Below are 16,098 nucleotides of genomic sequence, written 5' to 3'. Positions count from 1 at the left end.
ACAGAGAGAGATGGAAGAGCCTCTTCAGCACATTGGGACCAAGTCTCAATCTACAAGATCAAGGTCATCAAAACAGTCAAGCAGATCCTCAACTGCGAGTTCTGCAGCCATCAAAGCACGCGCCAAGGCGGACGCAGCACGCGCACAAGTCTCTTATGCTGAGAAGGAAGCTTCTGTGATGAAACAAAAGGCAGAAATAGAGGCCAGCTTGATGAAACAAAAGGCAGAAATAGAGGCCAGCTTGTTGAAGCAAAAAGCTGACCTCGAGGCAAGTTTATCTGTTCTCCAAGTTGAGAGAGCAGCTGCTGCTGCGTTGGCTGAAGCTGCAGCCTTTGAAGAAGTTGTAGGATCAGAACGCAGAGAGCTTCGCAAAGAACTAGACACAGGGACACAGCCCTTAAGTCCAGTCCAACGTACATGTGAGTATGTGCAACAACATGCTAGGCCCTACTTTGCTGAACTTCCATTCGAAGTGGAGAAACAAGAGCTTAGTGTTGACCCAGCTACATGCCACAATCTAGAAAGTAGCAAACAACGGAGCATAAGCAGAGACTCTCCGTTCAAAAGGAATGAACAGCAGCATGGTGGAAATGGAAAACAAGCCCACTTCCAGTCACACACACAAAACTTCCCTGAGTCACAAGTGGCACCAGACCTCATCAAGTACCTCCTACGCCGTGAGATGGTGAGTTCCGGACTCCTGAAGTTTGATGATCGTCCTGAAAATTATTGGGCATGGAAAGCATCCTTTCTCAATGCGACCAGAGACTTCAATTTATCAGCCGGGGAAGAGTTAGATCTAATTACCAAGTGGCTAGGGGCAGAGTCATCTGAGCAAGCAAACAGAATTAGATCTGTCCATATTTTCAACGCAACAGCAGGACTTAACATGGTCTGGCAACGACTAGAAGAGTGCTATGGTACACCCGAAGTGATCGAGAATGCACTGTTGAAGAAAATTGATGATTTTCCAAAACTGACTAACAAAGACAATCACAAACTAAGAGAACTAGGTGACATTCTTCTTGAACTGGAGTGTGCTAAAGTAGAAGGGTACCTTCCAGGCCTCGCTTATCTGGACACATCTCGGGGGGTAAACCCTATTGTAGAGAAACTTCCATTCAGTTTACAAGAAAAATGGATAGCACAGGGATCCAAATATAAGGAGGACTATCGGGTAGCATTCCCACCATTCTTGTTCTTCTCGAGATTCATCAGGAATCAGGCGAAAATTAGAAATGACCCCAGCTTCACCCTCTACACCTCAACTAACCAGGTGCCCATGAAAAGTGAGAAACCTGCCAGGTACAGCAGCAAGACACCTGTGACTGTATACAAGACAGATGTGTCATCTGAGGCCTCAGACCACCAAACCAAACTCAGTAAGACAAAGGTTGAAAACCCTGACCATCACTGTCCAATACATAACAAGCCTCATCCTCTTAAAAAGTGTCATGGGTTTAGATACAAAACTCTAGATGAGCGCAAATCATATCTCAAAGACAATGGCATTTGTTTCCGATGTTGTGGGTCAACTCAACACAGAGCTAAAGACTGTAAGGTTTCAATCAAGTGCTCTGAGTGCGACAGCGACAGGCATCTTGCTGCTCTGCATCCAGGTCCAGCCCCTTCATATACAGACACCGCTACAGCAGAGAAAGAGCATGGTGGGGAGCAAGGTGACGATGCTCTTCTATCTGTCACCTCAAAGTGTACAGAGATCTGTGGTGAGGCAGTCAATCCAAGATCATGTTCAAAAATATGCCTAGTCAAAGCTTATCCGGCTGGGAAAAGAGAGAAAGCTGTCAAAATGTATGTAGTGCTTGATGAACAGAGTAACAAATCTCTGGCCAAGACAGAGTTTTTCAGTCTCTTCAACATCAATGACAACTCTGCTCCATACACCATGAAGACGTGTTCTGGGGTAACAGAGACTTCGGGCAGGAGAGCCGTCAACTTCACGGTGGAGTCTATAGATGGACACATGCAGCTCACTCTCCCTACTCTGATAGAGTGTGATATGATGCCAGACGATAGGATGGAGATTCCCTCCCCCGACATTGCGTATCATCATCCCCATCTGCAACCAGTTATGGACAAAATTCCAGCAGTGGACCCAGACGCTCCCATCCTCCTGCTCTTAGGACGAGACATCTTAAGGGTACACAAGGTACGAGAGCAAATCAATGGGCCCCACGACACTCCTTATGCACAGCGACTCGACCTCGGGTGGGTCATCGTGGGTGAGGTCTGTCTGGGAACGGCTCACCGACCAGCCAATGTTAACGTGTTCAGGACAAACATACTTCAAAATGGTCGCACATCCTATCTGAGCCCTTGCCCTGACATCATCCAGGTAAAAGAGAACTACAACAGCGTAGCTCAGAAACACATCTCTCCCTCTACAGTGCACTCGAGAGATCCAATCACAACTGTGAACACAGACAGCCTGGGATGTTCCGTGTTCGACAAAACACAAGACGATGATAAACCAGCACCATCAGTGGAGGACGAAGCCTTCTTGGACATTATGGACAAACAGGTTTTCCAGGATGATGGAAACAACTGGGTGGCTCCACTACCCTTTCGCCCCACTAGACGTCGCCTCCCTAATAACAGGGAGCAGGCCATGAACCGTCTCACATCACTTCGCAGGACTTTAGACAAAAAGCCTGACATGAAGAGTCATTTTATTGACTTCATGCAAAAGATGCTGGATAACGACCAAGCCGAACCTTCACAGCCACTAGAGGGAGACAAAGAACGTTGGTATCTGCCCATATTTGGTGTTTACCATCCACAAAAGCCTGAACAAATAAGAGTAGTATTTGACTCCAGTGCTAAGTGTCAAGGCGTGTCACTTAACGATGTTCTGCTCAGTGGTCCAGACTTAAACAACACACTCTTGGGTGTCCTAATGCGTTTCCGCAAGGATTGCATTGCACTAACAGCAGATGTGCAACAAATGTTTTACTGTTTTGGTGTACGTGAGGATCACAGAGATTACTTAAGGTTTCTCTGGTATGAAGACAACAACCCAGATAGAAACATAACTGAGTACAGGATGAAAGTGCATGTATTTGGGAACAGCCCTTCACCAGCCGTAGCCATCTACTGCATGAGACGAGCAGCGCTACAGGGTGAGAAGGAACACGGGTCAGAACCCAAGCAATATGTAGTGAGGAACTTCTACGTCGATGATGGTCTGACATCAGTAGCTACTACAGAAGAAGCTATCAACATTCTAAGAAAAACACAAGCAATGTTGGCGGAGTCCAACATGAAACTACACAAGATTGCATCCAATAGCAAAACAGTTATGGAAGCCTTCCCTATGGAGGACCGTGCAAAAGACTTAAAAGATCTGGACCTAGGAGTGGATCCTCTTCCCTTTCAACGGAGTCTGGGACTTTCCTGGAACCTGGAAACAGACAGCTTCTCATTCCAGGTGTCCCACAATGAGAAGCCTTTTACGCGGAGAGGCATCCTGTCCACAGTGAATAGTCTTTATGACCCCCTTGGGTTCGTGGCTCCAATAACATTGCAAGGTAAAGTCTTAATCAGAGAACTCTCTTCTGATCAGAGTGAGTGGGATGCCCCTCTTCCCACAGAAAAAGAAGAGGAATGGAAAATGTGGAAGGAATCTTTGATGGAGTTGGAACATATGAATATTCAGCGGACCTACATCCCAGTCTCCTTGTCTACCACTCAAAGAAGAGAGCTACACATCTTCTCGGATGCCTCTACAGTAGCCATAGGAGCAGTAGCCTACCTGAGAGTTATTGACTCGGAAGGTCAATGCCATGTTGGATTTGTCATGGGGAAATCAAAATTGGCCCCTCGTCCGGCCCACACTATCCCACGCCTAGAACTGTGTGCGGCTTTGCTAGCTGTTGAGATGTATGAACTGATCAAAGACGAAATGGACATTGATGTACATGCAGCCAAGTTCTACACAGACAGTAAGATAGTTCTCGGTTACATCCACAATGTCACCAAAATATTCTACGTTTATGTTGCCAATAGGGTAACTCGCATCAGGAAGTCTACCCATCCAGATCAGTGGTGCTATGTAAACACTGACAGCAATCCAGCAGACCATGCAACCAGGCCCATACTTGCTGCGCTCTTAAAACACACTAGTTGGTTCTCAGGTCCACCGTTCCTGACCCAAACAAACTCGAGTAAGCCTGAGAACATCAATTTGGACCTTGTAGAGCCTCACAAAGATGCAGAGATTCGACCAGACGTCACTGTCTTTGCCTCTAAAGTTTCTGGAGCTCAACTCGGCTCTCATCGCTTTGAGAGGTTCTCAAGCTGGAAAGCTCTCAATCGAGCCACAGCACGACTCATTCATGTTGCCAGATCCTTCCATGAAGGTGCAGACAACAACAGCTGCAGAGGCTGGCATGACTGTAATAAACCACGCAGTACAAGTGAGTTGTTACAAGCAAAAACAGCAATCATTCACTGTGTGCAACATGAAGCCTTCAGAGAGGAATTCAAATGCATTGAAAAAGGAAAAGAGTTCCCAAAGCAAAGTACACTCAAAAAGCTGAACCCAGTGATTGATGAGGATGGGTTGCTGAGGGTGGGAGGCCGCTTATCCTCCGCCGACATGTTACAAGACGAAAAACATCCTCTCATCATCCCACGGACACATCATGTTGCCACTCTGCTGGTAAGACATTATCACGAGCAAGTGGCTCACCAAGGCCGTCATTTTTCAGATGGAGCTATTCGAGCAGCAGGCTTCTGGATTATTGGGAGCAAACGTCTGGTCTCTGGTATCATTCACAAGTGTGTCACCTGCCGCAAGGTTAGAGGGAGGTTAGTTGACCAAAAAATGGCTGACTTGCCTGCAGACAGACTCACATCTGAACCACCATTCACCAGCGTTGGACTTGATGTGTTTGGACCATGGAATGTCATAACTCGTCGCACTAGAGGTGGTAGTGCAGACTCCAAGCGCTGGGCGGTGCTCTTTTCATGTATGTCTACTAGAGCAGTCCATATCGAGCTTATCGAATCCATGTCCACATCCAGCTTCATCAACGCGCTGAGGCGTTTTTTCTCTATCCGTGGTCCAGCAAAAGTGCTACGCTCTGATCGAGGTACAAACTTTATAGGTGCCTGCAGGGAACTGGGTATCGACACAAATGACTCAGAACTGACTAAATACCTCTCAGATAAGGGATGTACTTGGATATTTAATCCTCCACACTCGTCTCATATGGGTGGTTCTTGGGAGAGACTCATTGGGGTTGCCAGACGTATTCTTGATGCTATGCTGTTTCAGACGGGCTCCACTCGTCTCACACATGAGGTCTTGAGCACTCTTATGTCTGAAGTTATGGCAATAATCAATGCGAGACCCTTAGTGTCAGTATCAACCGACCCTGACATGCCTACCATTCTCACACCCTCAATGTTACTTACACAAAAGACCAGCGCTACCTCAGCCCCTTCTGGATACTTCAGCATGAACGACCTTCGTGGAAAACAGTGGAAGCAAGTCCAGTGTCTCGCTGACACCTTTTGGAAAAGGTGGAGACAGGAGTACCTGACAACGCTGCAGAGACGCAGAAAATGGACAGCAGAAAAGCCAAATGTAAAAGTGGGAGATGTTGTCTTATTGAAAGACAGTCAGGCACACAGAAATGACTGGCCAGTCGGGCTTGTGGTAAAAACCTTTCCCAGTAGTGACAAAAAGGTTAGGAAAGTAGAACTAAAAATTGTCAAGCAAGGAGCTGCTAAGGTGTTTCTGAGACCAATCTCAGAGATTGTTGTTCTTCTTTCTGAAGCATCCTAGAGACAAAAGATAAAAATAGAAAGGGCATTATTTGTTTCTTGATATGTTTTATTTCATAGTGGCACAATTTCATTATACCAGGCGGGGAGTGTGCTGCCATCCTGTTAGAAGGTAACAGATTATTTTATTACAAGGGTTCAATTGGATTTTCATTGTGTGCAATGGTGTTATTTGCCCCCTAGTGGATGTTTCTGGTACTTAGAAAGACTACGCAAACAGAAAGTAGAGAATTTGTTCTGCACGCATAGAAGCAGCTACAAACAACGCTACGGTGCAGGTCTTTCAATGTAGTTATTTCTTGTCACGCTTCAGCCTTGGAAAATATTTGTTTGTAAGTTCAATTCAAGCATTTAGCTAATGGTTATAATCTTGTTATTGATAGAGTTGCTTACATGTCAATGTTGGTTGCATTTACTCACAAATTGCAATGCTTTTCATGTATGTCGTTAGCTGTATTACTTTGCTCGTGCGTCATGCAAACGAATTGTAAAATATACAATACTGTAGTTTGTTACTGTTCCTAGTGTAATATGCTTTGTTATTCTACATAAATGGTTGTACATTATTAGAGTAATGAAAGGAGCTAATTACCATATGAGTAACAATTAGCTATATGATTTGGCATCATGCCAGATGCATGGTACCTTAGCGCGTGCTTTGTATTTATGCAACTTCAAATGTATAATGTACAGCTACTGTCGGTGTGAATTGAATACTAAAGTATATTCTTTTCTGTATTTTGCAGTTTCACAACATAAACGTTTTCAATATATTCATTCAAGAAAAGTCACGCCTTGGGAGTTTTATTGAAGACTTAGTTGTTAGCTATCTGTCTAGTTTTGCATGGGAACGCAACTCAAGGACAGAATAGTGTGTATGAAACAATAGGTTTTTAACAACCATCCATTTGAAAATAAGTATTTTTGAATTATGCTGCATCTCTAGTATGTAATCTCCCAGAGACTCCTAGAGAAACAACATTTCATTTCAATCTTTGCATGTGGACATAGATGAATGGTACTGTCTGAATAAATACAAAACAGACTCCTTCCTTACTCTATTAACCACAATCGACTTGGCAGTTAAATGTTAGGAGACAATAAGAAGTAACTCATTTTCTTTTGTTACCTGGCTTACACACTAGAACTAGATATTTAATGTGTTCTCAGTGAAAACAATGGCTAATTTACTCTTTAAAATCGTGAAGCCAGAACATGTTGTCTCCGACAGTAAAAATAAAGTAAGCCTCTGGAAAACGACAGCACTCATAATGTTTCAGTGTCAAAACCAATGTTACAGAGCCGTGAACGGCTATAAAAGCACCAAGTTCAGCCACTGTGAAATATGTATTTTTAGTTCTTCTGTGGGTTATTGTTACGTGTTATTTGGTAACTTTTCCACAGTGTATCTCCTGTGAGCGTCATGACCTGAATGAAAAGGCTTGTATTAAGTCACTGGTGGTCAGAACTAACACCACAGTATCGGTGAGCAAAGCCACAAGCTTTGGGCGGCAGGTAGCCTAGCGGTAAGAGCGTTGGGCCAGTAACCGAAAGGGCTTTGCTCCGAATATCTGAGTGGACAAGGTCAAAATCTGTTTATGTGCCCTTGAGCAAGGCACTTAACCCTAATTTTCTCCAGAGGCACCACTTTACTATGGCTGACCCTGTAAAACCACACATTTCACTGCACCTATCCGGTATATGTGACAATTAAAAAACTGCCCTGTCATTTTTCCATGGTGACCAATGTACACTTCATTGGTCAGAGAGTGACATTCCTGGGATATATTTCCACCATCACATGATCAGAGACACGTGGTGGCATCAATGTGTCATGTTTCCAGGCCTGCCTCCAGACATGAGGACCAGGAGGAATGGGCCCTGGTCTGTATGTGCTGGTCCACACTCAGCCCACTGACTGGAAATGTCATTTTGACAAAGAGCAGCGGCAGGGGCCAACATACGCAGCTTGAAACGGCTACTGTTTCTTTTGGAGAGCTGGTGTGAAGTTGATACATCCATGTTTCAAAATATGTACGAGGTAGGGGGACAGCATTCCCTTTGTGTCCCACAGATGAAGATGAGGTTTTACTCTAAAAGTGGTATGTATTAGGGAAAGAAAAGGCTTGATGATGATTGGTTTAGCTGTCTTGGTATCGTCTTCTGTTGGCCCTCTTTCTTGAAAGCAAAGGAAAAACTCTGAATGTTTCATCCAACATACCAAGGCTTTCTCTTCTATTTCACCAGATGTTGGGACAGACATGTTGAAGTGAGAGGGATTCAGTGTTTCCTCTTTACTCACTTAGCCCTGCCGCTACAAAATGGTTGCCTAGAAGCACTTTTAAAAGGATAGTGTGAGATTTTTGCAATTAAGCCGATGCATAGCGTTTTTATTTCTCTGCAACCAGTCAAACTAAAAATGGCATCCATGAGTTCATCTGACTGTGGGTAAGTAGAAAAATGGATTAATTGACCAAATCTCGCACTCTCCTTTTAAGATCTGAGTGACAAGTTACAACGTACACTACATAGCCAAAAGTATGTGAACAACTGCTCGTCGAACATCTCATTCCAAAATCATGGGCATTAATATGGAGTTGGTTCCCCCTCTGCTCCTATAACAGCCTCCACTCTTCTGGGAAGGCTTTCTACTAGATGTTGGAACATTGCTGTGGGGACTTGCTTCCATTCAGTCACAAGAGCATTAGTGAGGTCGGGCACTCATATTGGGCGATTAGGCCTATTCGATAGGGTTGAGGTCAGAGTTCTGTGCAGGCTTGTAAAGTTCTTCCACACCGATCTCGACAAACCATTTCTGTATGTACCTTGCTTTGTGCATGGGGCATTGTCATGCTGAAACAGGAAAGGGACTTCCCCAAACTGTTGCCACAAAGTTGGGATCACAGAGTTGTCTAGAATGTCATTGTATGCTGTAGTGTTAATATTTCCCTTTACTGGAACTAAGGAGCCTAGCCCGAACCATGAAAAACAGTCCAGACCATTATTCTCAGTTGACACGCATTGGGGCAGGCACGTGTAGCATTCTCCTGGCATCCGCCAAAACCAGATTGGTCTGTCGGACTTCCAGATGGGGAATCGTGATTCATCACTCCAGAGAACGCGTTTCCACAGCTCCAGAATACAAAGGCGGCGAGCTTTACACCACTCCAGCCGACACTTGGCATTGCACATGGTTATCTTAGGCTGGTGTTTGGCCGCTCGACCATGGACACCCATTTAATGAAGCTCCCAACAAACAGTTATTGTGCTGACATTGCTTCCAGAGGCAGTTTGGAACTCAGAAGTGAGTGTTGCAACCGAGGACAGATGATTTTTATGCGCTACATCCTTCAGCACTCGGCTCCCGCTCTGTGAGCTTGTGTGGCCCACCACATCGCGGGTGAGCATTCTTGCATAATCAATGCTTGGAGTTTGTCAGAATTTGTGGGTTTTTGTTTGTCCACCTGCCTCTTGAGGATTGACCACAAGTTCTCAATGGGATTATGGCAAGGTGCTCCATCATGCTGGAAAAGGCATTGTTCGTCACCAAACTGTTCCTGGATGGTTGGGAGAAGTTGCTCTCAGAGGATGTGTTGGTGCCATTCTTTATTCATGGCTGTGTTCTTAGGCAAAATTGTGAGTGAGCCCACTCCCTTGGCTGAGAAGCAACCCCACACACGAGTGGTCTCAGGATGCTTTACTGTTGGCATGACACAGGACTGATGGTAGCGTTCACCTTGTCTTCTCCGGGCAAGCTTTTTTCCGGATGCCCCAAACAATCAGAAAGGGAATTCATCAGAGATAATGACTTTACCCCAGTCCTCAGCAGTCCAATCCCTGTACCTTTTGCAGAATATCAGTCTGTCCCTGATGTTTTTCCTGGAGAGAAGTGGCTTCTTTGCTGCCCTTCTTGACACCAGGCCATCCTCCAAAAGTCTTCGCCTCACTGTGTGTGCAGATGCACTCACACCTGCTTGCTGCCATTACTGAGCAAGCTCTGTACTGGTAGTGCCCCGATCCCGCAGCTGAATCAACTTTAGGAGATGGTAGTTGCTGGACTTTCTTGGGCGGCCTTCGTCACAACAATTGAACCGCTTTCTTTGAAGTTCATGATGATCCGATAAATGGTTGATTTAGGTGCAATCTTACTGGCAGCAATATCCTTGCCTGTGAAGCCCTTTTTGTGCAAAGCAATGATGATGGCACGTGTTTCCTTGCAGGTAACCATGGTTGACAGAGGAAGAACAATGATTCCAAGCACCACCCTCCTTTTGAAGCTTCCAGTCTGTTATTCGAACTCAATCAGCATGACAGAGTGATCTCCAGCCTTGTCCTCGTCAACACTCACACCTGTGTTAACGAGAGAATCACTGACATGATGTCAGCTGGTCCTTTTGTGGCAGGGCTGAAATGCAGTAAAAATGTTTTTTTGGGGGATTCAGTTCATTTGCATGGCAAATAGGGACTTTGCAATTACATGCAATTCATCTGATCACTCTTCATAATATTCTGGAGTATATGCAAATTGCCATCATACAAACTGAGTTAGCAGAGTTTGTGAAAATTAATATTTGTGTCATTCTCAAAACTTGGTCTCGACTGCAAGAGCCACGGGCAAAGAGCCACCGCTTGCTCCTCATCATTACATTGCCAAAAGTATGTGGACACCCCTCAGAGCCTGGTTCCTTTCTAGGTTTCTTCCTAGGTTCCTGCCATTCTAGGGAGTTTTTCCTAGCCACCATGCGTCTACATCTGTATTGCTTTCTGTTTGCGGTTTTGGGCTGGGTTTCTGTATAGCACTTTGTGACATCGGCTGATGAAAAAGGTCTTAATAAATACATTTGATTGATTTATTAATTTCCCAATAATGCAGTGGCACACATCAATTTTGTTTCAGATCGTGTCAACATAATTACATTTTCATGCATTTTGGATTAAAATGTCCTTTTAAAAAGTTACTAGAAGTGACCTTCACAATCATCCTACGTCAAAACTCTCTGGCCCCCTGTAGCAGTACATTACATTTTTTGTGATGATATCGGCCTTTCCTTTCCTCTCAGACAGGACTGACTCTCTCTCTTCGAACCCTCTGTTACCCAGCCCAATCTTCTCTCGCTTTCAGCTGAGGAATGTTAGTGTAAGTCAACTATTTAAAACAACCATAATGCTGGCTGCTGGTACCTTAACGTTGTCTGTAATTCCACTGTTGGGCCCTTTCTCTACACAAAACTGACAAGCCTGTCTCTCTCCCATTGCTCTCTCGCTCTGGTCCGCCTAGAGACAGACTAGCTGTAAGTGCTGAACAACAGTTATCATACCAAAGGCCCATTCCATCCTAGCTGTTGTGACTACAGCTGTAATTTGTTTGCCTTTGTTTTTGACCCCTTCGCCAAGACTGTATCCAATGGGGAGCTTGTTACAACCACCTCTTTATAGCTGTTTGATTGGTAAAACAAAGTTTAAGCATGTTTGTATCATCAGTCAACATATTCAGTACCAGAATAGAAGTCAATGTCCAGATGTCAGTGCAAAATTTTGGAACACCTTTGACTGACTGGCTGTACATACAGTACAGTAGGAAAGTCAACCATTACAAGGCACTTGTGTGGAAACGTCTGTCTGTATACTCATTTAGCCCCGCCGCTGCTAAATTGTTGCTGCCACTCCCAGAAATATATATTTCTGCCTTGAAGCGCTTTTAAAGGGAAAGTGTGAGATTTTGGCAAACAAGCCCTTTTTCTACTTCTCTACTACAACGTCTGTCAACAGTCTAGCCATGGCTCCAGTAGGTTCTCTATTAATAGACTGCGAGAAAAACACAATTTAAAGATAACATAGTGCCTGAGACTGCAGCAGACTAGTCGATTGTTCTTCAGGACTCTTGAGGGCTAATGAGACATAATTGGTTAGGGTGCATATTTGCCTTTGTTATTTTTGTGATGATAAAAAGGCATTGTACTGTTATGATGGATAGTGTTTTAGTTATATTGTGTGTAATTAAGGCATAATGAACCCGTAATAGGGCAGGGTGGACTACATTCTAACCAGAACACTGTCTGTTGCTTTCCTGATGGACTGTTTTGGTTCTGTAATCTGACAGCCAATGAGGGCTCGACATCGTTCACACACACCTATCACACTCGATTTTAGGACTACAATTGGAAGTGGCTAGCTTAAGTACAGCATCGGTTTGACATTTGAGTCTGACCTGTAGTCTGCTAGCTACTGTGCCTGTAGTTTGTTTAATTCAGATGTTCTACTGGCCACATTATATGTTTTCCTTAGAGTTAGGAGGTTGACAGGGAGATGTTGTAGCTTGTCTCTGTCATCTCAATAGAACCAGGACATAGCTTTGGCTTTGTAATAACACAGTACAAAGCAGGAGGAGGAACCTGAGTAATAAATCAAACAGAGATGGAATGGAGCATGGTGACGCTACGGGGTTATTACACAACCACAGCGTTTGGAGTTATTCCTTAAAATCCCAGTGCAGTCAAAAATGTGATTTTCCTGTGTTTTATATACAGTATATTTCCAAATTATGAGGTTGGAATAATACTGTGAAATTGTGAAAATTATGATAATGTCATTTTAGTGTAAGAGCTGTTTGGAAAGGCCGCCTGAAATTTCAGCCTCTTTTGGTGGGATGGAGTTTTGGCCTGCCTGGTGCCATCACCAGGCGGTAAATTAGTTTATAGACCAATAAGAAAGCGAGTTCCAAACCTCTGCCAATAACAGCTAGTTTTCAGTGTTCCCCGCCCTACTCAGTTTTCCCCTCCCAGACAGTCCTAGCAAACTTTTTGCTTAAGAAATTGCTCTTTGCTGAGAAACTATTTTTGTTTCTTTTTGACCATTTTAATTGAAAACAATCACAGTAAGATACTTAATTGTTACCCTGAAATGATTTGATATTGAGATAAAAACGGCTGCATTGGGCCTTTAAAAGGGATTCTGATCATTGAGTCTGTATCAGATGTGGAGTAAAGACATGTTTACATCATCTGCATCGTCATGTGAAATATATATGGATGGGGATGTGAAATATATATGGATGGGGATGTGAAATGGAAAGACTTTTCTTTTAAATTAAACTTCACGGTGGACAAAAATGGTCCCATTTCGAGTTATGAGTTGAGCTCTCCAGTTGAAATGTGAGCTGATGTCTGGTCTGAGATGATGTCCAGAAGTTGTAGCGTTAGACCAGGAAATGACTGTATTAGTGTGTGTTTAGCATGTATGTAACTGAATATGGTATGTAGAGTGCATTCAGAAAGTTTTCAGACCCCTTGACTTTTCCACATTTTGTTACGTTAAAGCCTTATTCAAAAATGTATTAAATAAAATGTTCTTCATCAATGTACACACAATACCTCATAATGATGAAGATAAATAAGATTTCTTGAAATTGTTGCAAATGTATAAAAAAAACACTGAAATATGACATTTACATAAGTATTCCGACCTGTTACTCAGTACTTTGTTGAAGGACCTTTGGCAGCGATTACAGCCTCGAGTCTTCGTGGGTATGACGCTACAAGCTTGGCACACCGGTATTTGGGGAGTTTCTTCCCTTATTCTCTGCGGATCCTCTCAAGCTCTGTCAGGTTGGATGGGGAGCGTCGCTACACAGCTGTTTTCAGGTTCAAGTCCAGGCTCTGGCTGGGCCACTCAAGGACATTCAGAGACTTGTCCCGAAACTACTCCTGCTTTGTTTTGGCCGTGTGCTTAGGGTTGTTGTCCTGTCGGAAGTTAAAAGTTCTCCCCAGTCTGAGGTCCTAAGCACTCTGGAGCAGGTTTTCATGAAGGATCTCTCTGTACTTTGCGCCGTTCATCTGTCCCTCAATCCTGACTAGTCTCCCAGTCCCTGCCGCTGAAAAACATACCCACTGCATGATGCTGCCACCACCATGCTTCACCGTAGGGATGGTGCCAGATTTCCTCCAGATGTGATGCTTGGCATTCAGGCCAAAGAGTTCAATCTTGGTTTCATCAGACCAGAGAATCTTGTTTCTCATGGTCTGAGAGTCCTTTAGGTGCTTTTTGGCAAACTCCAAGTGGGCTGTCATATGTCTTTTACTGAAGAGTGGCTTCCGTCTGGCCATTCTACCATAAAGGCCTGATTGGTGGAGTGCTGCAGAGACGGTTGTCCTTCTGGAAGGTTCTCCCATCTCCACAGAGGAACTTTGGAGCTCTGTCAGAGTGACTATCGGGTTCTTGGTCACCTCCCTGACCAAGGCCCTTTTCCCCCGATTTTTTGGTCAGACGGCTAGCTCTAAGAAGAGTCTTGGTGGTTCCAAACTTTATTCATTTAAGAATTATGGAGGCCACTGCGTTCTTGGTGACCTTCAATGCTGCAGACATTTTTTGGTACCCATCCCCAGATCTGTGCTTTGATACAATCCTGTCTCTGCACTCGACGCACAATTCTTGCTTGCTTTTGCTCTGACATGCACTATCAACTGTGGGACCTTTCCAAATCATGTCCAATCAATTTAATTTACCACAGGTGGATTCCAATCAAGTTGTAGAAATATCTCAAGGGTGATCAATGGAAACAGGATGCACCTGAGCTCAATTTTGAGTCTGTGTAACGGCTTTCTTCATGGGAAGGAGAGGCGGACCAAAACGCAGCGTGATTAGGGTTAAACATCTTTAATAAAGACGAATACAGAGAAAACACTACAAATATACAAAACAATAAATGTGAAAACCGAAAACAGTCCTGTGTGGTGAAACAAACACAGACACGGAAATAATCACCCACGAACCCCAACACAAAACAAGCTACCTAAATATGGTTCCCAATCAGAGACAATGACTAACACCTGCCTCTGATTGAGAACCATATGAGGCCAACCACAGAAACAGACAAACTAGACACACAACACAGAATGCCCACCCAGCTCACGTCCTGACCAACACTAAAACAAGGAAAACACACAAGAACTATGGTCAGAACATGACAGTCTGTTAGCGAAGGGTCTGAATACTTATGTAAATAAGGTAGTTCTTTTTTAAAGGTTTAATACATTTGCAAACATTTCTAAAACCTGTTTTAGCTTTTGTCATTATGGGGTATTGTGTGTAGATTGATGAGGAAAAACATACATTTATTACATTTTAGAATAAGGCGTAACAAAATGTGGAAAAATGGGTCTGAATACTTTCCAAATGCACTGTACAGTGTGTACTGAATAACGGTATGCAACTGAATATGATGCGGACAAGTATGCTGTCAAAGTAAGTGTTCCATTCGTGATTAGCAGAGAAAGGGAACAAACAGTACAGTATTCTTGGTGTCTGAGTGTCGGTGTCACTAATCTGTGAATTCTCCTGCTACAACACTCCTTTTTAGGTAACATCAGCTCAGCTTTCATTCAATGACCACATCCATTGAGCTTATGGATCATTAATCCAGTCACAGAGGGAGGAGGGTACAGAACTCTTGTTTCTCCTGCAGGCTAAACGACGGTGAGATTGATTTACATGTCTGCTCACTGTTTACTGTAGGTTAGACGAGGATCAGCACACTAGCACAGTGTATGTTTTCCTCTTCTCTCTCACTCTCTCTCTCCACCCCCCCCACACACCTCTTTCCTCTCTCGATCTTGGTTTACCCTTTAGCAGGGACATGTAATACATAGGGTGAACAAGCATTTATTTACACGCATTTTGCTACACCCGCAATAAGATCTGCTCAATATGTGTATGTAACCAATACAATTTGTTGCTCTATCTACCCCCATGTCTTATTATGGTGTTGCCATCTCTACCCTCATTTCTTATTATGGTGTTGCCATCTCTACCCCCGTGTCTTATTATAGTGTTGCTATCTCTACCCCCATGTCTTATTATGGTGTTGCCATCTCTACCCCCGTGTCTTATTATAGTGTTGCTATCTCTACCCCCATGTCTTATTATGGTGTTGCCATCTCTACCCCCATGTCTTATTATGGTGTTGCTATCTCTACCCCCATGTCTTATTATGGTGTTGCTATCTCTACCCCCATGTCTTATTATGGTGTTGCCATCTCTACCCCATATGTCTTATTATGGTATTGCTTATGTCATTCCATTCCAGCGTGGAGTCATCCCATTACTGGACACTAAGATCAGATCACCCACATGGCATTGGACTGTATATGTAATAGATAGGCAGATAAACTGTGTGTGTGTTTTAATGTCAGCCTATGTCTCTGTTTCTTATGAGAGGAGGAATAAGGCCTGCACTGCACAGAGCAATAGTGTTCCATTCCATTTCACATTTCAAAGTGCAGGGTTAAGGTA

At 43.8% G+C, this 16,098-nt stretch overlaps 2 protein-coding genes across 7 annotated transcripts in view; both read left to right on the top strand.

Annotated features, from left to right (window-relative positions):
• The window catches only part of LOC139422873 (PDZ and LIM domain protein 5-like), a 119,227-nt gene that overhangs the window by 20,266 nt on the left and 82,863 nt on the right, over nucleotides 1–16,098 (top strand). The window lies entirely within an intron of this gene.
• LOC139422872 (uncharacterized) lies at nucleotides 1,465–6,592 on the top strand. The gene has a single exon (XM_071174303.1). The coding sequence runs from the start codon at nucleotides 1,811–1,813 to the stop codon at nucleotides 5,810–5,812; it is 4,002 nt and encodes a 1,333-aa protein (XP_071030404.1). The 5' UTR covers nucleotides 1,465–1,810; the 3' UTR covers nucleotides 5,813–6,592.

Source organism: Oncorhynchus clarkii, chromosome 12, assembly GCF_045791955.1.
Source record: "Oncorhynchus clarkii lewisi isolate Uvic-CL-2024 chromosome 12, UVic_Ocla_1.0, whole genome shotgun sequence".
NCBI lineage: Eukaryota > Metazoa > Chordata > Actinopteri > Salmoniformes > Salmonidae > Oncorhynchus > Oncorhynchus clarkii.
This window is presented reverse-complemented; position numbering and strand designations above follow the sequence as displayed.

Excerpts from the sequence above, each read along its gene's own strand:
- LOC139422872 (XM_071174303.1), top strand. The coding sequence starts at position 1,811 with ATGTATGTAGTGCTTGATGAACAGAGTAACAAATCTCTGGCCAAGACA.